The sequence below is a fragment of the Gracilinanus agilis genome, chromosome 4 (assembly GCF_016433145.1).
Source record: "Gracilinanus agilis isolate LMUSP501 chromosome 4, AgileGrace, whole genome shotgun sequence".
Lineage (NCBI taxonomy): Eukaryota > Metazoa > Chordata > Mammalia > Didelphimorphia > Didelphidae > Gracilinanus > Gracilinanus agilis.
The window spans coordinates 204,586,465-204,608,503 of NC_058133.1; the positions used below are offsets into that span (position 1 = coordinate 204,586,465).

A 22,039-nucleotide genomic window follows, 5' to 3' on the forward strand; every position below is an offset into this window, starting at 1 on the left:
GGAGAGAGAGAAAGAGAGGGAGGGAGAGAGAGAGAGAGAGAGAGAGAGAGAGAGAGAGAGAGAGAGTCTCTCCCCCTATTCCAAGCTCTTCTACTTCAGTCAAAATTGCAGACAGGTCCTGACTTGGGATAGTGAGTAGGGGAACAGAGGGGTGTAGTGTTGGGGGTGTTAGGAATGAAGGGAAGGGGCCCCAGAAGTAAGGGGAAGCACTCTAGTTGTGGTCTTTTCCACCTCACAGTCTTCTAGCCAAGGAGCCTCTTGCCCCAGTAGCCTTTCTCTAGGGAAGGGGAAGATGAACTCATCCTGCTAAACTCTTACAGCCAGATTGTCTTGGCCACTAATTCCACCCTTGAATTGGGGGTATAGCCTCATTTTTTATGTCTGCCTGTCGAGGGCATTAACCCTTTTCATCTAGAGTGTCTTAAGACAATATTAGTGAGAGCTGAATGTTCTGGTTCTAGAAAAGCCCCTAAATCCACAGAAGAAATCAGTAGCTTCCCCCTGTAGCATCTGGTTCCTCCCTCTTTTGATTCATACTCTGTCAAGTAACAGAAGATCCTCTGTAGGTTTTATGATTTCCCTCCTTGTCCTGGACCCTCTCAGGGTCCCAAAATCTCATCTCCCAATGCCACCCCTGAAACAGTAAGGAGAGAAAGGAGATAGCATCCCTACATCCCTTCTGTTCTCTTTCTTCCTTGCTTCTGTCTTGCCTAGTTATTGCCCGGTGACCTTCCATCTCCAGTGTCCTGTTCATCTGTCATTGAGTTTTGTCCACCACTTCAATTTTCCTTTTCCTCTTCTCACTCATGGCAGTGTCCTGAGCCAGGAGAAGACACGAGGGGGCCCAGATTCTGCTCTAGTCTTCCTTCCCTGTATATTATATGTGTCCCATAGGAAGAGGGTAGGTAGGTCCCAGCAGGTAGAAGGCACTTCCTTAGATCCAGCTTTCTTCCCTTTTCCCTCTTCCTGATCAGGGCTGGACCTGGCATAGCCCATCCTGCTATTGGCTAGGAGAAGATTATGTGACCTACAGTGAAGCCCGCCGGATGTGCATGGACCAAGGTGCCACCTTGGTCACCATCACCAACAGGTGCGGGGCACAATGAGATGGAGGGAGAGCTTTGGTAGTTCCTTACTTGTTCGTTTGTTTCGGTCATATCTGACTCTTTGTGGCCCCATTTGGGGTTTTCTTGGCAGAGATACTAGAGTGGTTTGCCATTTCCTTCTCACAGATGAGGAAACTGAGGCAAACAGGGTTAAGGGACTTGCCCAGGGTCACACAGCTAGTAAGCATCTGAGGCCAGATTAGAACTTAGGGAGATAGAGATTCTATCTCCTGTGCCACCTAGCTTCCCAGTTCTTTATGGCCCTGTCCATAGCTCCTCTTAGACATACTTCTGGCCTCAATTTCCCCTTTCACCAATGGGAACAGAGCCCTGCCAAACATTAGGCTTCTATTGAATTGAAACAAAAGTGGAGGCATGTTAGAGCTCATGCCCCCCATCTCATCCCTTTCCATTGCAGGGTCCTAGAAGGGGTGCATACATTTCTTGACAATCAGAATCACAATACTGATGAAACATCCCTTTGGATAGCCTCACTGCCTATGTTCCTTCTAGTTCATGACTGAGATTTCAAGGACCTGTGTTTGGTTTCTCCATAACTCTCATAGAGCAGGAAGAACTTCAAGGGAGAATCTGGACCATGCTCTTATCTATCCCTCCCAGCTACCCCCCCTTCCACAAAGTGGGTCTAAAACTGCCAAAGGTTGAGAAAATGTTTGTTTGTTTGTTTTTGGTGTATTTTTACCTTTTTCTCAGACTGGATGAGAAGGGAGAGATGTGGACTAGATAATCATCAATCCCGTTTGTACCAGAATCCAGAAATCTTTTTCTCTTCTCCTCTCTATTCTATGATGGAGCTGAGGAGGAGAATTCTGAAGCCAGGAAAAAAGGGAGGGAATGAGCTCTGAGATTGATGAGAAGGGGCTTCTAAGGCTCTCTCATTCTCTTTTCTCTGTCTTCTTTTTACTTCCCAAAACCCAGGTTTGAGCAAGCCTATGTCAGTAGCCTCATTTATAGCTGGGATGGCAAATATTTCTGGACAGCCCTTCAAGACATCAATGGGACGGGCTCCTTCCACTGGCTCAGTGGGGATGAGGTCATGTACACCCACTGGAACCGGGACCAGCCAGGTAGGCTCCCTTTCTTGTATCCCCCACCTTTGTGCCTTACTCTGTCAGCCCTTTCTTTGCTCTACTAAGAACTAGAGGGAAGAGAGGTGGTAGCCAATAGCCAACTCTTTCCCCTTCCCCTTGCCAGGTGGACACCTCCATTTGTGCTCCCATGTGGCATCACTGGAGCAATAAGAGCTTGGCTATTCCCCAGTCCTAGAAGATCCTGGGGTCTCAGGGATCTGGTGGTCAACTGGAAGGCAGGGAGGAAGGGACAACCCTATAAGGTACCTGCATTTTCTCTCTTCACCCTTTCAGGCTATAGCCGAGGGGGCTGTGTGGCATTGGCCACTGGCAGTGCCATGGGTCTGTGGGAGGTGAAGAATTGCACCACGTTCCGGGCTCGGTACATCTGTCGCCAGAACCTGGGGACTCCAGTGACACCTGAGCTGCCTGGCCCTGACCCCACACCAAGCCTCACTGGCTCTTGCCCCCAGGGCTGGGCCTCTGACCTCAAGCTCCGGTACTGTTATAAGGTAAGGATCCCAGCTGAGGAAGGGTTGGTGAAGGGGAAATCTGCCTAATAGACACTGGAGCAGGGTGCAGCTGTGTTTTAGATCAGTGCCCCAGTGTTGGGGTGAAATCCTTCCACTTTACTTTACTGGGCCTTTGCAACTGGGACATTCTATGAATCCAGTTTGCAATGGTGAGATCTTTGGTAAAGATCTGACTTTGGACGGTACTATGGTAAAAATCTGAACTCAAGGAAGTTTTGGCAGTTCAGAATACCAGGTCAAAAAAAGGATGGAAAGTTCAAACTTGGGTCTGCCCAGTGCAATATTTCCAACAAATGCCTTTGACATTAGTGATGATGTAGAGATGATGGTCCCATGGAATCTATGCTCTCATTCCCCGGAGATGGATGTGCTCTTGTCAAGGCAGATGTTTCACTCTCTTGAGATGATAGCAAGTCCTAATTGGTCTTCATGTGTCTGCTTTAGGCTTCCACTACTCTGGACTCACAGGGACCAGACTCAGTCCTAGGGGAAACTGACCCCCGAGAGAGGGAGATGATCATGCTCTTACATTCTCTCTTACTTAGTATCCCTCTCCTCCCTCCTCTGCTCAGCTCACTCTTTCCCTCTTCAAGTTACAGGACAAATTTCTAAAACAGCTTAGGTATGACTCCGGTCTAGGATTTCTCCTGAAAGGCTGAACAAGTTCCCCTTTCTAGAAAATGTACTCAGTACACAACGTAGATAGCAGATATAGGACAGATATTTATTTTCCTCCCCATAAAACTCACAAGAGACTTACAAGACTCATAAGCACACATTAAGCAATGCTTAAAGCATAAAGCAAGCATCCCTATTATATACTCTCCTTGGAGACAAAAAACTTTGTGGAACTTCTGCACAGACACTTCACGTCCAACTCAGATCCATACGGTCCAAATTTTCTGGCCAGCCAGACATGCGTTCAGTCCCTTCGAGTTTAGGATGACATCAGCTGTGGTCATTTTCTCTCCTGAGAAGCGGTGTTGTTACAGGAAGTAGCTTCTGCTGAGTTGCCAACACTGACTCAAGAACTCCTGACCTCTCAAACCAATGAGGTTACCACTGGGGCTGGAAAGGTCCATTTCTCTGGATGTTTGTCCAGTGTAGGACAGAAGAAGCTGCCAGGGACTCAAGGTCCAGGCTCAGACTCACCTAGGCAAACAAATGTTCTCATTGCCATGCACTCAAATTCTAGTAACCATTGTTTGGGTTGGGGAGGGTAGAGAAATATCCAACCTTTACTCAGTAGCTGGAAGTCTAAGGGAGAGCTGGTGCTGGACTTGTCCCAAGAGAAGCTGGTCCAAGAAGGAGAAGCATGCAGCCTTTATTATTTATTTTATTTACAAAAAGAAAAAAAACTCTTACCTTCTGTCTTAGAATCAATACTAAGTATCAGTTCTAAGACAGAAGAGTGGTAAGGGCTAGGCAATGGGAGTTAAGTGACTTGCTCAGGGTCACACAGCTAGGAAGTGTCTGAGGCCACATTTGAACCCAGGAGCTCCCAACTCCAGGCCTGATGCTCTATCCATTGAGCCAACTAGCTGTCCCTAGCATACAGCCTTTCCATAGCTCTTATAGCCCATGATGCTCAGTGGCCATCTTGCTTGATACAACCTAGAGGTCAAGGAGCATAGGAGGACAAATCAGGAGATGCTGTGTCCTCTCAGCAAACTAAAGCACCTGTCCTTTAGCAAGAGACCTATGGGCATGTCCATCCCCTCAGAGTGAGAGCTCTTTCTCCTCTGGATCACCTGTTCCTGTCCTAATAAGTAATGACAATAACTAACATTTCTTTGGCACTGCAAGGTTTGCAAACACACTTCATATACTATAAATAGTCAGTCAACTAACATTAAGTACCTACTCTGTGCCAACAATTAGTCAACAAGATCCATTTTATTTCATTAAAAAAAATCCTTACCTTCTGTCTTAGGCAATTGGGATTAAGTGACTTGCCCAGGGTCACATAGCTAGGAAGTATCTGAGGCTAGATTTGAATCCAGGACATCTCATCTTCAGGCTTGGCTCTCTATCCACTGAGCCACCTCGTTACCCCTTCAACAAGCACTTATTAAGTCCCAACTATGTGCTAGGAACTATGTTAAGCCTAAGTGATAGATAGGGCTACAACTAAAGGAGTTCAATAAGAGAGACAATATATAAACAACTACGTGCAAACAAGCTCTATATGGGAATAATTAGAGATAGCAGCTAGAGACACCCTTGGAGAAGATGGGATTTCAGCTGGGATATGAAGGAAGCCAGGGAGATCAGAAGGCAGATGAGGAGGGAGACATTTCCAGGCAAGGGGTTCAGTCAGTGAAAATGTTTGGAGAGGCCAAGCAATCTTCATTAGATAAACAGATGGGGACTGGACCTGTGATTATCCTGGTGCATGGAACTCCCAGGTTAGGAAATTCTTTCTTCTAATGCAGGTTGGCACATTCTATGCAGCTAGACTTTAGGCAACTCTCTAGAGCCCTGGGCCCTAAAACACTGAGAGAGAGGCTAAGTTAAGTGAATGTCTTAGAGTTACATAGGCAGCATGTATGAAAGGCAGGATTTGAACTCAGAACCTCCTGGCTCCAGCTTTCTATCCACTGCACCAGACTTACTGCCTCTCAAAAGGAGAAAATTAAGGCTCAGTGAGAGAAGGGACTTCTGCAAGGTCAAACAGTGAGTATATGGCAGAACCAGCAACAACAACCTTGATCTCCCCACTGGTTGCCACAGCAGATAGGAGGTATTCTCCAGGGGACTGGGGAAATCGGTTTGGGTGTCAAGCTCTACTTCCTAAAGTCCTTTTTCCTGGAAGAGAAGGACCATATCCTCTACCTCTGTAGTCAGGCCAGTTTCCAATACACCCATTGGGATGCCGGGCAGCTATCTTCCCTGAGATTCCAGGGCAGGAGAGAAGGGAGAGATGGGTCTAGGGATAGTTGGGGCTGTTCAGGAGGTGAGAAGATGCCCACCAAGCTGGTGGTCCTTCCTCATCCCTGCCTCCATACATACCTTCTTTCTTCCCAACAAGGTATTCAGCTCAGACCGACTACAAGACAAGAAGAGTTGGCCCTTGGCCCAGAGTGCGTGCCAGGAGATGGGTGCCCAGCTGCTCAGCCTGGCTAGCTATGAAGAAGAGCACTTTGTGTCCAACATGCTCAACAAAATCTTTGGGTACTGAACTTGGGGGCAGAGAGGAGAGGCTCTGGGGTTCTGGGGGCATGAGGGCTTGGTTACATGCATGCCTTTGTGAGAGGAGTCCCTGGAAACTCATTATTTCACCAGGGTAGCCCATTTCCCTTGGGGAGAGCTCAGCTGCTCTTCCAAAAGCCCAGGTCTCACCATCTTGCTCCACTGCCAGTGGTTTCTCATTTCCCATTTCCCCTGGAATCAAACATAAGCTTTTCTGTTTGGCTAGACATAGCCATCCTGGCTGAGGGTTAAGGAGTCTGGTGGAGGGATGGTATGTGTATGTGGAGGGCAGAGGGTGGGAGAAAGATGGCAGATATATGTGGTCCGAGTGGGAGGTGCCCACCAAGGGACATGCCTACTTAGGTTTTTCATGCTAATATATACATGCCTTTATGAAAGTGAGCAGGGCGGGCAGAAGAGCCAGGTAGTCTAGAGACGGGAGGTCCTAGGTTCAAATCTGACCTCAGACACTTCCTGGCTGTGTGACCCTGGGCAAGTCACTTCACCCCCATTGCCTAGCCCTCACCACTCTTCTGCCTTGGAACCAATATAGAGTATTGATTCTAAGATGGAAGGGAAGGGTTTAAAAAAAAGAAAAAGTAAGCAGGGGATAGGAGGAAATGTTTGGGAGTAAATGGGATCTTCTCTTAGGCCATCCCTTCTCTCCCAAGTCATAGGTTAGAGGGAAGGGTGTTTCCTGGGTCCCTCATAGGGAAGGGTGTCTCCTGGGGTCCCTCAACCTTTTACCCTTTTGACCGGGGCTTGGGTGGGGGTGGGGTGTCTGTGTGGGCAGTGAGTCTGAGCCTGAGATCCAGGAGCAGCACTGGTTTTGGATTGGTCTGAATCGACGGGACCCCCGAGCGGAGCGAAGCTGGCGCTGGAGCGATGGTCTAGGGGTGAGTGAAGGAGGGAAGAAGAGAGCGAGCAGGAGTGGAGGGATGAGAATGGATAAAAGTATGGAGAGAGAAGAATAGGAGAGGAGGTGGCATGCAGCTGGTGGTGGGGGGCAAGACAGAGAGGATTAGGGAAAAGAAGCAGAAATAGGACTCAGGACCACATGGAAAAAGAAAATTAAGGAGCCTGCTATTACTGCTGCTGCTGCTGCTGGTAGTATGTGTGTCTTTCTTATATGTGTGTGTGTGTTTCTGTGTATGTGTGTGTAGCATCAAGGCTCTTTCTCCTTCAGAAACAAGGCTAAGGAAACTTAGAGCTAGAATGTTTCCTTATCTGTAAACTGAGGGGCTTGAACCCTGAATCACAGAATCTTAGAATCTGGAGGAACTTATGCAGGCATCTAGTCCAACCCAGAACCAAAAAGGAATCTACTCCAACAGATCCAACAAGTGGTCATCTAGCCTCCACCTGGAGCCAGATCTCCAATAGGAGGGAATTCTCTGCCTCTTAAAGAACCCCATTGCTCGTATGGGCTATAAACTGCCATTTCTATAGCCTAGGGCTTGTTCCCCAGGTCACTCCCCTTCTCAAAGTGCCTGTGGTCTCCTATTCCCTCTATGGGAAAATACAAATTTTTGTTTGGCATTCAGAGCTTGCCTTCCCAATCTGGTTCCAGCTTAATCTTTCTGGGTTTATTATATATGACTTCCCTTAATATATTCTACATTCCAGTCAAACTGTCCTACTTTGCTCTTCCTTGTATATCTCTGGTCTCCAGGCCTTTGCATTGGCTATTTCCCATGTCTGGGATGCTCTTCCCTCCTTATCTCCACCTTTTAACATCTCTTCTGCCTTTGAGACTCAACTCCTACCTGAGGTGATCTGCTCCTGTACTGCTTTCTTCCCAAATTATTTGTATTTACATATTTATCAGTAACTGTATAAATCATTATTATTTATATAATTTTATGTATTCTATATTCTTAGATTTATATATCTCTAAATTATATGTAACATGCCATATTATATGCTTCCATATAAACAAATTAAAAAGTCGATGTATAAGCATATGATATGCTTTTTAAATTCATTTGTTTTTGATAGCTAAATTTATGTTTAGATAATACATGCATATTATAAATAATGTGTACTCTATTTTATATAGTATATATTTTAATATATGCATATGTACACAGACACTTATATACATACGTGTTCTTTTCCTCTGCCCTTTGAAGAAAGAGACTGTCTCCCCGTGCAAAGTACAATGCTTGACTCACCATAGACAATTAAAAATGCTGGATGATTCATTGAGTGATTAGGAAGTATGACCTGGTATCAAGTGTAAATGCTCCCCTTTGCAACTTCCACCTCTGCTTCTGAATCTGCTTTCTGTCAAAGAGGACAAGTCTAATGCTTCTTCCACAAGAGAGCCCTTCGAACAGTTAAGCATAGCTCTTCTCCCCAAAGCCTTCTCTTCTCCAGCCTAACCTAACCCATTTCCTCCAAATGATTCCTTAGTGGCATGGATTCAAGACCTTCTCCCGTCCTTATTGGCCTGCTCTGGCCTCTCTCCAGTTCTATGACCTCTAAGGTCCTTCCAATTCCAAGTCTGTGGTTCCAAGGATTCATTGGGAGAATGTTTAGCTAACTAGGCTTTCTGCATCTTAGTTTAAAGCACGGCCCACTCAGAGAACCTTGTCAGCCAAGAGCAGCACAGAGGGCAGACAGACCAAGGGTTGCCCCGGGGAACTTCCCCTGTCAAATTTTTCCTTCCATCACTTTCCCCAGTACTCCTATCATAATTTTGACCGCAGTCGCCATGATGATGATGACATCCGGAGCTGTGTGGTGCTTGACCTGGCTTCCCTGCAGTGGGTGGCCATGCAGTGTGAGACACAGCTAGACTGGATCTGCAAACTTCCCAAAGGTTACCATTGGGAAGGGCCCTGGAGGGATGGCTGGGGATTAGGGTGTTGTCTGTTGGTGGGTTCCTGGAGGACCTTCTCTCCTGCTGCCCTTCTACAGCCTCCCCTTCTCTGTCCCAATAGGAGTTGATGTAAAGGAGCCTGATGTTAGCCCACAAGGTAAGCTCTTCCCCTTTCCTTCCAACTAAAGATGGAAGATACAGAACAAGGGAGGGAGGGAGCCTGGGAGTGACAGGGATGAGGGAATGAGGAACTTAGGTTCAGGGCAAAACATGGATAATCGGGGCAGCTGGGTAGCTCAGTGGATTGAGAGCCAGGCCTAGAGACGGGAGGTCCTAGGTTCAAATCTGGCCTCAGACACTTCCCAGCTGTGTGACCCTGGGCAAGTCACTTGACCCCCATTGCCTACCCTTACCACTCTTCCACCAAGGAACTAATACACAGAAATTAAGGGTTTAAAAATATATTAAAAAAAAAACAAAAAGAAAAACATGGATAATCCAGGATACTTGGCTACCATACGGCGTAGCTCCCATGATGTTTTCCCTCCAGCCTTCCCTAGCCTTGGTCGGTCCCCTGCTTCTGTCCCTCCATCTGGAGATCTCTTTCTCCCACTCTAGAGAGATGGCTTGAGAACGTTTTTGTCCCACCTTGTAATACTTCACGGAATGGCCCAATACATAGAGGTCCTATTCCCATGCCCTTTCTCTGTCTGGCAAGCCTGAGCATGTCCCTCATTGGTCTGTGTACCCTGCTATGCCCTACCTGTGTAGCCCTGCCTGAGCTCCCCTTTCTTGCCTCTCCCTACCTCCCTTCGTGCTCCTCCAACCCCCCAACATACCTAGTATTTCCTTGCAGGTCGGAAAGAGTGGATTCGCTTCCAGGAGGCTGAGTACAAGTTCTTTGAGCATCATTCCACGTGGGGGCAGGCCCATCGTATTTGCACATGGTTCCAATCTGAGTTAGTGTCGGTACATAGCCAAGCAGAGTTGGACTTCCTGGGACACAACCTTCAGAAGGTGGTAGTCAACCCTTGAGAAGGGAAAGGGGAGGAACTACTCCTAATGGATAGAGGGAAGGCTTCTGATTTCCTTTTATTTGTTGGCCAATACCATGGAAAATCCCTGGTCTTGCAGACAGAAGCCTTGAGCTTAAGCCCCCCCCCCCCCACATCTGCTGGTTGTCTTATTTCGAAGAGGCCTTTAACCCCCTTGGAGGTTCAGTTTCCTCATTTAAATGTAATTTAAATGTAATCCCCCCCCCCCAATGCTGAAAGACCAGGCACTAGAGGTGTGGGGGTTGTGCCAGGAAATGACAGGTCCTTTTGCTTTATAGTGGCCTTGGAAGAGACTTCTTCAGATAAGCCAGGTAGCCCTCCAGAAAGATGGACTGATTTGGGCACTCTATGTGCCAAGTGGGGAGCAGAAAATGGCCAGCCAGCTTTCTTCAAGGCCACTGTAAATTAGAAGAACCTACAATGAGACCCATAGGCCCTTCTGTCTTTGGCCCTCCCCAGTCTTAGTGACAGTGCCCCTGGGGGAGGGGGTCACATGTAAAATAGAGGCCATGATAATTCTCTTACTTATCTCCCAAGGTTATGGGGAGAAAAGGAGTTTGTAAATCTTCAGGTGCTTTAGACATGTCATATATTGTTTTTATTCCAGAGTAGGGAGAGGGTAGGAAAGCAGTCTTGGGGAAGATATTCCAACTTGTCCCCTTCTCTTTCTTCTTGCCTTCCCTAATTTGCTGCCTTTTGCCTTGTTCAGTTCTCCCGAGGGCAGGAACAGCACTGGTGGATTGGTCTACACACTTCTGAGAATGATGGGCGATTCAGGTGGGAGTGCTCACCCTAGAGGTGGTTGATATATACATTTGCTCTTGTGTATATATGGGTGTTCAAGCCTTGTGAGTTTGGGTCTGTATTGACCTGTGAGATATGTGACTCTCACAAGTTTTGCATTCTGCTCTCTAAGGGCTCACAGCCTAATGTAGCTTAAGACCATATCATTTAGAGATGGAAACAAGTGCAATTCCTTGATTTTACAGATGTGGAAACTGAGACTCAGAAAGTGTAAATTGCTTTCCTAAGCTCACCTGGATGGGATATAATGGTAGAGTCTGGGATTTAAATCCAGAGACTAACTAATGTCTTAAAGGACTTGAGGAAGAAATAACGGAGATGTCCTCTTGGCTACCTTCGATGCCCTTGCTTTTACCTCTGGCAATATTGACAATTCTTTTCTTATTGGAGGAACAAAAACCCAGAAGAGGACTAGTATACCCCACCTGGAGACATACTAAGGATACTGATTGAGATAGAATCTAGAATTACTAACCCTTCCCCATACCTGGTACTGGTCCCTCTCCCCATCATCTTGTTCCCCCATGACAGTACATAGGCTAATGTTGCTTCTTTTCCCTCTTCCTGGGAAGAGGAATGTGCCTCCTCTCTCTGAGGTCAACTCTGATCTGCTGATATTTTAGATGGATAGACAACTCCATCATAAACTTCATTTCCTGGGCACCTGGAAAACCACGGCCCATTGGCAAGGACAAGAAATGTGTCTATATGACAGCCAGTCGAGGTGAGGGCTGAAAGCAGGCGGGAAGGTTGAAACTTGAGGGAGGGATGGAAAGGGCCAGTGTTTAGGTGATGGGCAGGAAGGAGGCAGTTAGCTTCCTTGGTTCCCATAACTCTGGGGGATTCTCTTCAGTGCCAGGGACATAGTGGGGAGGAATCTGCCACACAATCACAGATCAATTTAGGAGTAGAACTCAGAATTGAGCATGGGAGATTGGATCTCCAATTACAATCCTTCTCTCACTCTGAGAAGGATGTGGGTGAGTTTTTAGTTACTAGTTTAGTTATAAGTTTAGTTACTATCTCATTCTGAGGGTGAATACTCCTGCCCTCTCCACAGAGGACTGGGGGGACCAGAGGTGTCTGACGGCCTTACCATACATCTGTAAACGCAGCAATAGCACCAGTGTGAAGCCTCCCCCGGACCCAAGTCTCTCTCTTCTCCATGGTGGCTGTCCCACTGGCTGGAGCCAGTTCATCAATACGGTAGGAAGGAAATATGAGGGCACATATGGATGGCTGTGAAAGAGAAGGGAGTGGTGGTCAGTGAGAGAGAAAATGGAAGTGTTTTATAGTATGTGTCTAGTGAAATGTTGTAGGATTTAAATTAATGTCCAATATTCCAAGTGTTATATTTTATAAAGTTTATTAATAATCACTAGAAGTAAAGGAATAAAAAGATAATTATCTAACAAAATAAAACCATGTAACCAAGCTCTCCTTGCCTGTTTAAGAGCCCGCTCCACCAAAGCCACGTTGGGAGACAAGAGAGCAAGAGGTGGGGCTACACCAAATTTATATCTTCCCTACATCAGCATGTAACGTCAGAAGAGTGGGGTGCTGGGAATTGTAGTTTTTAGGGTAACAGATTCGAATTACACAGTATTGTATCTTTAAGTCTCCTTCTGTATTTTCCTTAATGATTTAACTGCTTGTCCTCAATATATGTATCTCCCTTCAGGATGTCCCAACAGAATAACACCTCATTTAGCCTTGTGCATTAGGGTATACTTAAGCTTCATACAACACAATTCTAGAGCTAGAAGGGACCATAGAATATCAGGGCAATTTTCTTTGATCATTTCTTGTAATATGATGCCTTGGCTTTTTTTTTTTTTTATCATGACTTTCAGGTAGTCCAATAATTCTTTTTTTTTTTTAATATATTTTTAAACCCTTAACTTCTGTGTATTAGTTCCTTGGTGGAAGAATGGTAAGGGTAGGCAATGGGGGTCAAGTGACTTGCCCAAGGTCACACAGCTGGGAAGTGTCTGGGGCCGGATTTGAACCTAGGACCTCCCGTCTCTAGGCCTGGCTCTCAATCCACTGAGCTACCCAGGTGCCCCCTAGTCCAATAATTTTTTTTTTTTTTTTTAAACCCTTAACTCCTGTGTATTGACTTATAGGTGGAAGAGTGGTAAGGGTAGGCAATGGGAAACTAGAGAAAGGGGATATAGAGGGTTACACATATCATGACATGGTTTGGCACTGGTGGCCAGGAAATGAGGTGAGGGCCAGAATCTGGGCAAGACAGAACGAAAACTCACTTATTAGGCATTGAGATGCATCCAGGGGCAGAGTCTAAGGTTCCTGTGAGGAGGAGGTTGGGATGATGATTAGAGTAGAGGGAGTATGTTTTGGAACTGGTGACCAGAATGAAGAAATTGAAGCTTAAAAGGGAAACTGATTTGCTCAAAGCCACACAGAGAGCTAGTATCAAAGCTGAGACATGAACCTATGCCTAATGACTCCTGGGGACCTGTGTTGTTCCCTCTATTCCTTGTGGCCCTCTCTTTAAGAAAAAAAAATTAGTTTCAATAAATGCCCAAACTAAACATTTTAATTGCTCTTTTGATGATATTTTGCCAACATGAATTACACACTTCTTTGGGTGCTTGAGTAGAATGATGAATATAATTCAACCTTTATTTAGAGTTTTGGAGTGATTATTGCAAACTTCAGTCATGACTCTGTGCCATGTACCTCCAGTGAGCTTTGAGGCCTGGAGTAAATGCCTCATACTCTTATACTCTGAGAGTTCTTGTGTCTCCCCCACTCTGCAGCCAGAATATCTGTGCCAATTCTCATCTATGACTTTATTTTACATACAGCGGACATGAGTAAAGGCCTCAGGGCCACTCCTGACTTCTCATACTGAGGAAAATAGGCAAGATTTTTTGACAGTTGTTAAGATTCAGAGACCATTTTCATTTATTTCTAGGTTCACAGTTATTTTTTATATGTGACCTCTGGGTACATTTTGTTATTGCTGTTTACTTGTTTCAGTTGTGTCTGACTCTTCATAATCCCATTTGGGGTTTTCTTGGCAAAGACAGTGGAATAGTTTGCCTTTTCCTTCTCAAGCTCATTTTACAGATGAAGAAACTGAAGCAGAGTGCAGTGACTTGCTCAGGGTCACATAGTTATGAAGTGTCTGAGGCCATATTTGAACTCAAGAAGATGAGTTTGTCTGACTCCAGACTCAGTGTTTTACCCACTGTGCCACTTAGCTACTCCTAGGCACATTTAGGCATATACAAATCTAAGGTTAGGAAACTGGTGGTTTAAGGTGTGATCATTTAATTTACAGAAAATTTAATTTACATTAGGTGAGAATGTTCCCTTTGGTTTTCCTTTAAGCAGCAACAACCCCTCTCCTTCTAGGGCATTTAAGCATTTGTTTATAGATAGGATGAGCTTATTTCCTTTCAAGATAGCCTAACAGAGACCTGCTTATTTTCCATGAGGAGAACAGAATTCAGAGAATAGAATTTCAGAGCTGGAAGTAATCTCAGAAACTTTCTTGTCCAGCTTCACCTAATTTAATTTTTTATTTTTTAAACTTTTACTTAGTAAACTCTAAGATAGAAGGGCAAGGGTTAGGTAAACAGGATTAAGTGACTTGCCAAGGAAGTGTCCGAGACCAGGTTTTAACCCCAGTCCTCTCAATTCCAGTCCTGGTGCTATCCAATTTGCCACCTAGCTGCCCCTCCATCAGAAGGGCAGAAATTGAGCCCCAGAAAAGGAAAATGACTTGCTCAAAATCATGTGGATAACCAGAATGAGATGGAGCCAAAAATCAAACCCAGACCTTCTGATTCGACATTCAGTGTCATGATGAAAATCCCCTGGGGCATTAGGATTATAATGTATGGTTTCCCCAAGAAGCTTCAGAGATATATAATAAATGATAAAGAAATGTGCTCACCAAGGTAAAAAGGAATTCTTTATTCCTTTTTTAATTTAATGGGGGACCTGGAGGTCCTCTTACCATAGAGAGTAGGGATTAACCAGCTCACAGTGACAGGAAGTAGAAAATATAGAGACAGGAAGGAGAAACCATAGAGAGAGGAAGGAGGAATCATAGAGACAGGATGTGAGGTAGGAGAAGGATATAAAAGGGGGTCGGCATCAGTTGGTCCATCTGTGAGTTGCTAACAGTTAGGGTTGGCAGTTGTGGGGAAGTTGGCTGCTGGGTGTGAGTTGGTAGTTGGCATTTAGTTCCTGGAATATAAAAGGTGGGCCTGAGCTTACAGAGAGGGCTTTTTGGTTTTTGGGTTTTGGGCTTTTGGTTTGGACTGTTAGGTTTTTTCCTTCCTTGAACTTTTTGGAAGGTGGCTGATCTTCGTTGACAGACCTAATTGAGGCTGGATTAAACACAGATTGGGTTGGTTTGGATTGGGCTGGATTGGGCTGGATTGGGCTGGAACTTTGTGGGGTAGTTGTTAGTTATAGGTATATATAGGCAGTTTTAGGTAGTAATTATAGGTAGTTATAGGATAACTTATAGACATTAGGAAATTTTCTTTTTCTATCTCTTTCTTATATTTCTCTCCTTTACTATATTTATTTTATTATATTCTTTTACCATCTCTGTTTTAATTAAACTAAATTGTTAATTGTTAAAAGCTGCTAGAAGTTTTTTTTCTCTGACTTAAAGGGATAATATCAATTTGCAACTCTATCATATTCTCATTAAAACTTAAATTATTAAAAGATGCTCTCTTATTTTGTCAAAACCCCTAATTTAACCTTTATACAAGTCAACAAGCATTTAAGTGTCTACTATGAGCTATATACTCTAGTATCTAGGAGATGGAGTTCTTTGTAGAAAAGCAAAAAAAGTCTTTGTCCTCTGGGAGTTCACCATGTAGTGAGGGAGACAATCTAAAAATAATTATGTGCAAACAAAACATATAGATATTAAATTGGAGATTGTTTCAGGGAGAAGGCATTGAAAGGGATCAGTCTGGCAGAAGGCTAAGATTGGAAGGAAGCCTGGGGAAATGTGAAAGTGTGTGATTTTTAAAATCACTTTCCATTTTAATTCCAGGTAAACTGAACCAATGTCATTCATAACTTTCTTTACTTTAAAAAAATAAGTTTAAGGTAGGATTTATTTTTCCCTCAAGAAATAGAAAGATAGTTGGAGACCACAGTGCCATGAAAGTAGAGTGACTAGGAATGAATTGTGGGATTTCTACATCTTCTAATCTCCAGCCCCTTTCCTATAATCAGTACCAAACTCTCAGAATCACACTAATTCACTCCTTGACAGAACTGGGTACTGGGAAAGAGGGAAACAAATTGAAAGTTAAGAACTGTTACCTTCTGAAGGCTCACCCGAAATAAAGATGCATTATTTCAGAGGTGATAACAGAAGCCCAAGGGAAAACAACAGACAAGTAGTGGAAGTTTGAGAGGTTCAAATTCTACTATTTCCACTTATATTGGAAACTCATCATAAAAATAATTCCCATTTCTTTGTTGCTCTAAGGTTTGCAAACAATTTCCACACAACAGTTCTATGTAGAAGGTAGTCAAATTATGATTATACCCATTTTACAAAGAAGGGAACTGAGCCTAGGAGAAATTAAATGACTGGTTCATGATTGTACAACTAGTAAATATCTGAGGTGAGACTCTATGCTCCAGAGACCTTTGGGCTGCACTTTCTATTACAACTTGAAATGATATTTTTAATTATTTGTATTCTAAATATTTAAAACAAAGTATTATAATATTTTAAATAATATTTATACATTACTTATCACAATATGTTCATCATTCATAATTAATTTAATTAATACAATTAACTGATGCTGATTGTAATATTACAATTACACTAATATTGTAGCAATTTAATATATAAAGATTTATTATAATTAATTTACTACTTATAATTAAATATTACAACATTTAACTTATTAAATTTACTAAATCAGTGATCATTTTAATATTATTTAATATGAATTTAGTTAATATTAAATTTATTAAAATAAAATATTATTACAGTAATTATAATAAAATTTGTCTTGAAATAATTTTGTTAAAGGCCTAATGCCTATTACATAGCAGATACTATATAAATACTTATTCTCTTCTCTTCCCATCTTCCCACCTCTCTGGGCAAGCTGCTTCACATACGCTGCATTCTTTCCCTTGGCCACAGTTTTCTTACATATAAAATAAGGAGTTTGGATTAAATCTTTAAGGTTTCTTCCAACTCTTTACGCTATTGAACTTGTACATAGTTCTTTTAGGAACACATTTGTTGTGAAAGGAGAGGTATACATATATTTAGTTAACTGCTTACCTCTTACCTCTTAGCATAGGAGTAAAAATACTCCATCTCCAATTTTAGACATTTCCACTAGCTTGTCTCCCATGCCTGGAAATCATTTCCTCTTCACTTGCACCTCCTGGCTTCCTTGAAGTCCCAGTTCAAGTTCTGCCTTTCGAAAGAACCATATTCTGGTACTCTTTAATTCTAGGGCCTTCTCTCTGAGATTATTTCCAAATTATCCTTTGTATAACTAATTTGTTCATAGTTATTTGCTTATCATCTCCTCTGTTAGACTGTATGCTTCTTGAGAACAAGGACTGTTTTTTTTTGTTTGTTTTGTTTTTGCCTTTCTTTAGATTTCTAATGGTTGGCTGAGTGCCTGGCACAAGGCAGGCATATTATAAATGCTTGTTGACTTGATTTATAGGGGCTACTCTAAGGGGCTTCCAAAATTGGAAGCTTCAAAAAAAATCTTTAATTTCATTAAAAAAGCCAGAGTATGAGAGAGTGTGTGTGTGTGTGTATGTATGTGTGTATGTGTGTATGTGTGTAATCATATTTTTTCAGTGGTGGGCAGAAAAGTCTGGTATCTTAATTTTGCTCCTTATCTAATCTCTCTCCCTATAAATCTAAGTGCTCTCTCTCTCTCTCTTCCTCTTTTCCTTTTTCTCCTTCCCTCTCAAAAAAATTTGACCTTTGATTCACAGAGGGTGGATAGGCTCAGCCACTTTGGAGTTTCAATAGGGTAGGATAGATAAATTTGTAGATCATATTCTTACATTGGAATTTAGAGAACTACAGTCTAAGACTTTTGATCTTCTGTCCCAAGTGCTTCCGAATCCAAGGCCAGGATCCAGCAGAACGAGTGAAGTGGTCAGAGGCCCAGAGGATGTGTGAGCAACAGGGAGCCCAGCTGGCCACTATTGCTAACCCCTTGGAACAAGGTAAAAGAGTAGTCAAACATCTGCCAATACCACCATATTTTAAAATAAAGTGTTATTTTTTTTTAATGAACAGGAATTTATTTTCTCTCTTTCCCACCTTCTCCCTTGTAAAAAAGAAAACCAAAACCTTTCTAACAAACATTCATAATGAAGAAAAACAAATGGTCACATTGGCCATGTCCAAAAACGAATGTCTCATTCTGCATATTAAGTCTGTTGCCCTCTATCTGTCGGTGGGTGGCACTCTTCATTGTTCTTTGGAATTATGATTGGTCATTGAGTTGATCAGAGTTCTTAAGTCATTCAGAGGTGTCCATTTTTATATTTATAATTTTTATAATTTGTATAAATTGTTCTCCTGCTTCTGCTCACTTTATTCTGTATTGATTCATGTAAGTCTTATAGCAGGCCTTATAGCATTCCATTCCATTCATATAGAATATTTTTTTAGCCATTCCATAATTGATGAGCACCCTTTAGTTTCCAGTTCTTTGTCACTATGAACAGAGTGATTATAAACATTTTTGCACTTACGAGTCTTTTTCTTCATTGAAAAGAAAATCCTTTGGAAGTATAAAGTCTGATAGTGATATTTCTGGGTCAAAGGGTATGCAAGGTTTACTACCTTTTGGGGAATAATTCTGAAGTGCTTTCCAGATCCATTCACAGCTCTACCAACAGCGCATTAATTTGCCTGTTTTTTTCTACAGCCCCTCCAACATTTGTCATTTGTCATTTTTGTGAACTTTGCCAGCATGATGGGTATGAGGTGGGACCTCAGAATTGCTTTAATTTGCATTTCTCTAATTGTTAGTGATTCGCAACATTTTGTTTTCATTCCATCTCATTGCTCTTTAGTGCCACCCCCTACATTAACCTTGGGCACCACCTCTGACAATGTTCCTGATGTCATCTCTTAGTGTATGACTATAACACAATCCCTAGGCTTCCAGCTAGATCATCTGCCCCTGTGGAAAGGGTGTGGGTATGGCCCACCAGAAAACAGAGGGAGTGGGGGTGGGGGGGCTTCTTGTCTCCAGTAGGGGACCTAATGGGTTACAGGGGGTGAAAGGGTCATGGAGATGACCAAGGAGGTAGAATCACATATAATTGTTTCCTGCTGCCTCCTCAGTGTCCATCTCCTTCATTCACTGCTTTTGCTCCCTGTGCCTGCAGCCTTCATCACAGCCAGCCTACCCAATGTGACCTTCGATCTCTGGATTGGCCTCCATGCCACCCAGAAGGAGTTCCAGTGGGTGGGGCAAGAAGCTATGCTCTATGGGAACTGGGCACCTGGGGAGCCCTCAGGGCACGGCGATTCTACTAGCGGTGAAAAACCGGTGAGAACCATCTCCCCCTGGCCACATACATACACATTCAGAACTGAGGCTCCCTTTCCTGGCTCTTCCCTTCTATCGCAGCTTCAGCTCTGATTGCTACCTTTTGGGGAACACTGACTCAAGGGGATGTGAAGGGAGGTGGAGGGGACCAACCTGGGGAGCTTGGTTAATCCAGGTGAGGGCCAGCAGTAGAGGGTGCCTCTTGAGCTCCCCGGCCCGCTTTCTTTCCCATTCCAGACCAACTGTGTTGTAATTGGGCACAGCTCCTCTTCCCACTTCACTGGCCGCTGGGATGACAGGAATTGCCTAGAGGAGACGCATGGTTTCATCTGCCAGAAGGGCACAGGTAACTTTAATCAGCTTTTTAAAAAATTAAACATTTTAAAAATTCTAAACTTAAAAAAACACCAAATAAAATGTTCACATACCTAATAGAACAGAAAAAAAGAGTCACATTTGAAACTTCTTATCTCTATTATGTACAGATTATTTTACTTTTAAAGTATATAATAACTTAAACCTCTATCTTTCAAAGCTGTTGGGCTTGGCTATGTTTCTTCCTGGACTTTCTTCTGTTCTCTACATTAATAAAAAGTGCCTCAGTGTCCTTCTTTTTGATTTCTCCTTCCCTTCTGCCACCCCTTTCTTTCTTTCGTCTTCTCTTTCTCCATCTACCTCCCCTCACTTTATTGCCCTCCTTTGGAAAAGAAGAAAAACAAAGTCCTTGTAATAGATTTGTATAGTCAAGCAAAACAAATTTCTGTGTCCAGAAATCTATGTGTTATTCTGCAGCCTGAGTCCATCATGTCTCCGCCAAAGGGTGGGGACAGGTTTCATTATGAATCCTCTAGAGTCATAGTTGGTTATTACACTGAGATCAGAATTCTCGTCTATTAACACAGAATTTTTTTAAGCACCTACTGAGTGCCCAATACTGTGCGATATACTTTGGAAGATACAATGATGTATCCTTTCCCTCACAGAACTTACAATCTAGTTGGAGATGTAGGACATACACACACAAAAAGCTAACTAATAGTTTGTTGTTTAGTTGTGTCTGACTTGTGACCCCATTTGGGGTTTTCTTAGCAAAGATACTGGAGTAGTTTGCCGTTTCCTTTTCCAGTTCATTTGACAGATAAGAAAACTAAAGAAAACAGGGTTAAATGACTTACCCAGGGTCATACTGCTAGTGTGTGAGGCCAGATTTGAAATTAGGAAGATTTCAACCCAGCACTGTCCTCATTGAGCCACTTAGTTGCCTGCTAACTAATGATACCAAGCAGTAAATGGTCAATACCAAATGCCTGAGACAGATGCTCACTGGAGCTTAGGAGGAGAGAAGAGATTGCTTCGTGGTAGGAAAGGTTTCTCCTAAACTGTACGTTGTAGGAGGGCAGGACCTTGGCTCATCTCTTACCCCTATACCGTCCCTAGAGTCTAACACAGGGCTCTGCATGGTGGATGCCTCAAATGTTTATGGAATTGAAGGAAGATAAATGTCTTCACAGAGGAGGTGGGTTTGAGTTAATTCAAAGGTCTGATGACTTATTCCTTCCCTGAATAAAGACAGTCTTAGGGTCCTTCTCTTCTTTCAAGGCTCAGCTATAAACTAACCCTATCCAATTCCAGAAACATTTATTAAGCACCTCCTGAATGCAAGGTACAAGGACAAAATGAGCAACAGTCCCTGCTGTCAAGTAACTTACCAGATCAAGTGCTACCTCTTCCTGTTCTCCCCAATCCCCACTTCCTCACATAAAAGGAATATGCTTCTTCAGGTAACTAAGAGGCACAATGAGCAAGTGTAGGAATTGGAATTGGGAAGATTTGAGTTCAAATTCTGCTCCAGACACTCTCTAGCTGTGTGACCAGGATCAGGGCACTTCAATTTTCCCAACCTCAGCTTTCATCTCTGTAAAATAGGGATAATTAAATAGTACCTAGCACTCAGAATTGTTGTAAAGATGAGATATTTCCAAAGTGCTTTACAAACCTTAAAGCACTATATAAATGTTAGCTATTTTTTTTCCTTTTGCTTCAAGTAAAACCATTCTGTCATGTACTTATTTGTAAATGTCCCGTGTCCCTTCCCCTCCCTGAATCCTTCCTTCCTTCCTTCCTTCCTTCCTTCCTTCCTTTCCTTCTTCCTTCCTTTCCTCTCTCCTTCCTCTCTCCTCTCTCTCCATCTCTCCCTCTTTTACTCTCTTACCTTCTTTCTTAGTAGACTTCTAAGATAGAAGAGTGGTAATGGCTAGGTGATTGAGATTAAGTAACTTGTTCAGGGTCCACAGCTCGGAAGTTTCTGAGGGCAAATTTGAACCCAGGTCCTATTGCCCTCCAGACCTGGCACTCTATGTACTGTGTTTTGTAGCAGCCCCAAGTCTTTTATTTTTCATTTTTCATATCCTCAAGCCCTACTGTCGTGCCTTGTATATATTAACCACTTAATGACTGCTGAATGCAGTTGAGCTGAGTCTCAAAGAACAGAGAGGATTTAAAAGGGAGAGAAAAGGAAGAAAAATATTCCAGGAGAAGGAAAGGTGATGATCACTGCTACAGGGGCCTATTGACTTTAGAAAACCACATATTATCATTATCTATGTTTTATTGTATTTTCATTTATTTCGTTAAGTATTTCCCAATTACATTTTAGTCTGTTTTGGGCAGCCCTCACATGTGGTGAGCTAATGTTTGATATCTCTGGTGTGCCCAAAAGCATAGAGGTGGGAAAACTCTTTAGTTAGACTTTTCCCACAGGGAACTCTTCTGTCAGCTTTAGTGGAGGGCCTTATTGCTGAGGACAAAGCTGTAGCTAGTGAGTACCCTTGATAATAGCCCCCCACCCCGACCTTCCCCACAGG

General features: G+C 43.2%; 1 protein-coding gene across 1 annotated transcript in view; it reads left to right on the plus strand.

The window, feature by feature from the left end:
* MRC2 (mannose receptor C type 2) overlaps positions 1–22,039 on the plus strand; it is a 93,362-nt gene that overhangs the window by 67,474 nt on the left and 3,849 nt on the right. The window contains exons 10-23 of the mRNA XM_044673208.1: positions 975–1,090; positions 2,046–2,194; positions 2,492–2,709; positions 5,762–5,904; positions 6,716–6,818; positions 8,608–8,746; positions 8,868–8,903; positions 9,603–9,763; positions 10,511–10,578; positions 11,229–11,329; positions 11,666–11,811; positions 17,721–17,835; positions 19,012–19,175; positions 19,413–19,521. Of these exons, the coding sequence (XP_044529143.1) occupies positions 975–1,090; positions 2,046–2,194; positions 2,492–2,709; positions 5,762–5,904; positions 6,716–6,818; positions 8,608–8,746; positions 8,868–8,903; positions 9,603–9,763; positions 10,511–10,578; positions 11,229–11,329; positions 11,666–11,811; positions 17,721–17,835; positions 19,012–19,175; positions 19,413–19,521 (1,768 nt within the window). The remainder of the gene's footprint in view (positions 1–974; positions 1,091–2,045; positions 2,195–2,491; positions 2,710–5,761; positions 5,905–6,715; positions 6,819–8,607; positions 8,747–8,867; positions 8,904–9,602; positions 9,764–10,510; positions 10,579–11,228; positions 11,330–11,665; positions 11,812–17,720; positions 17,836–19,011; positions 19,176–19,412; positions 19,522–22,039) is intronic.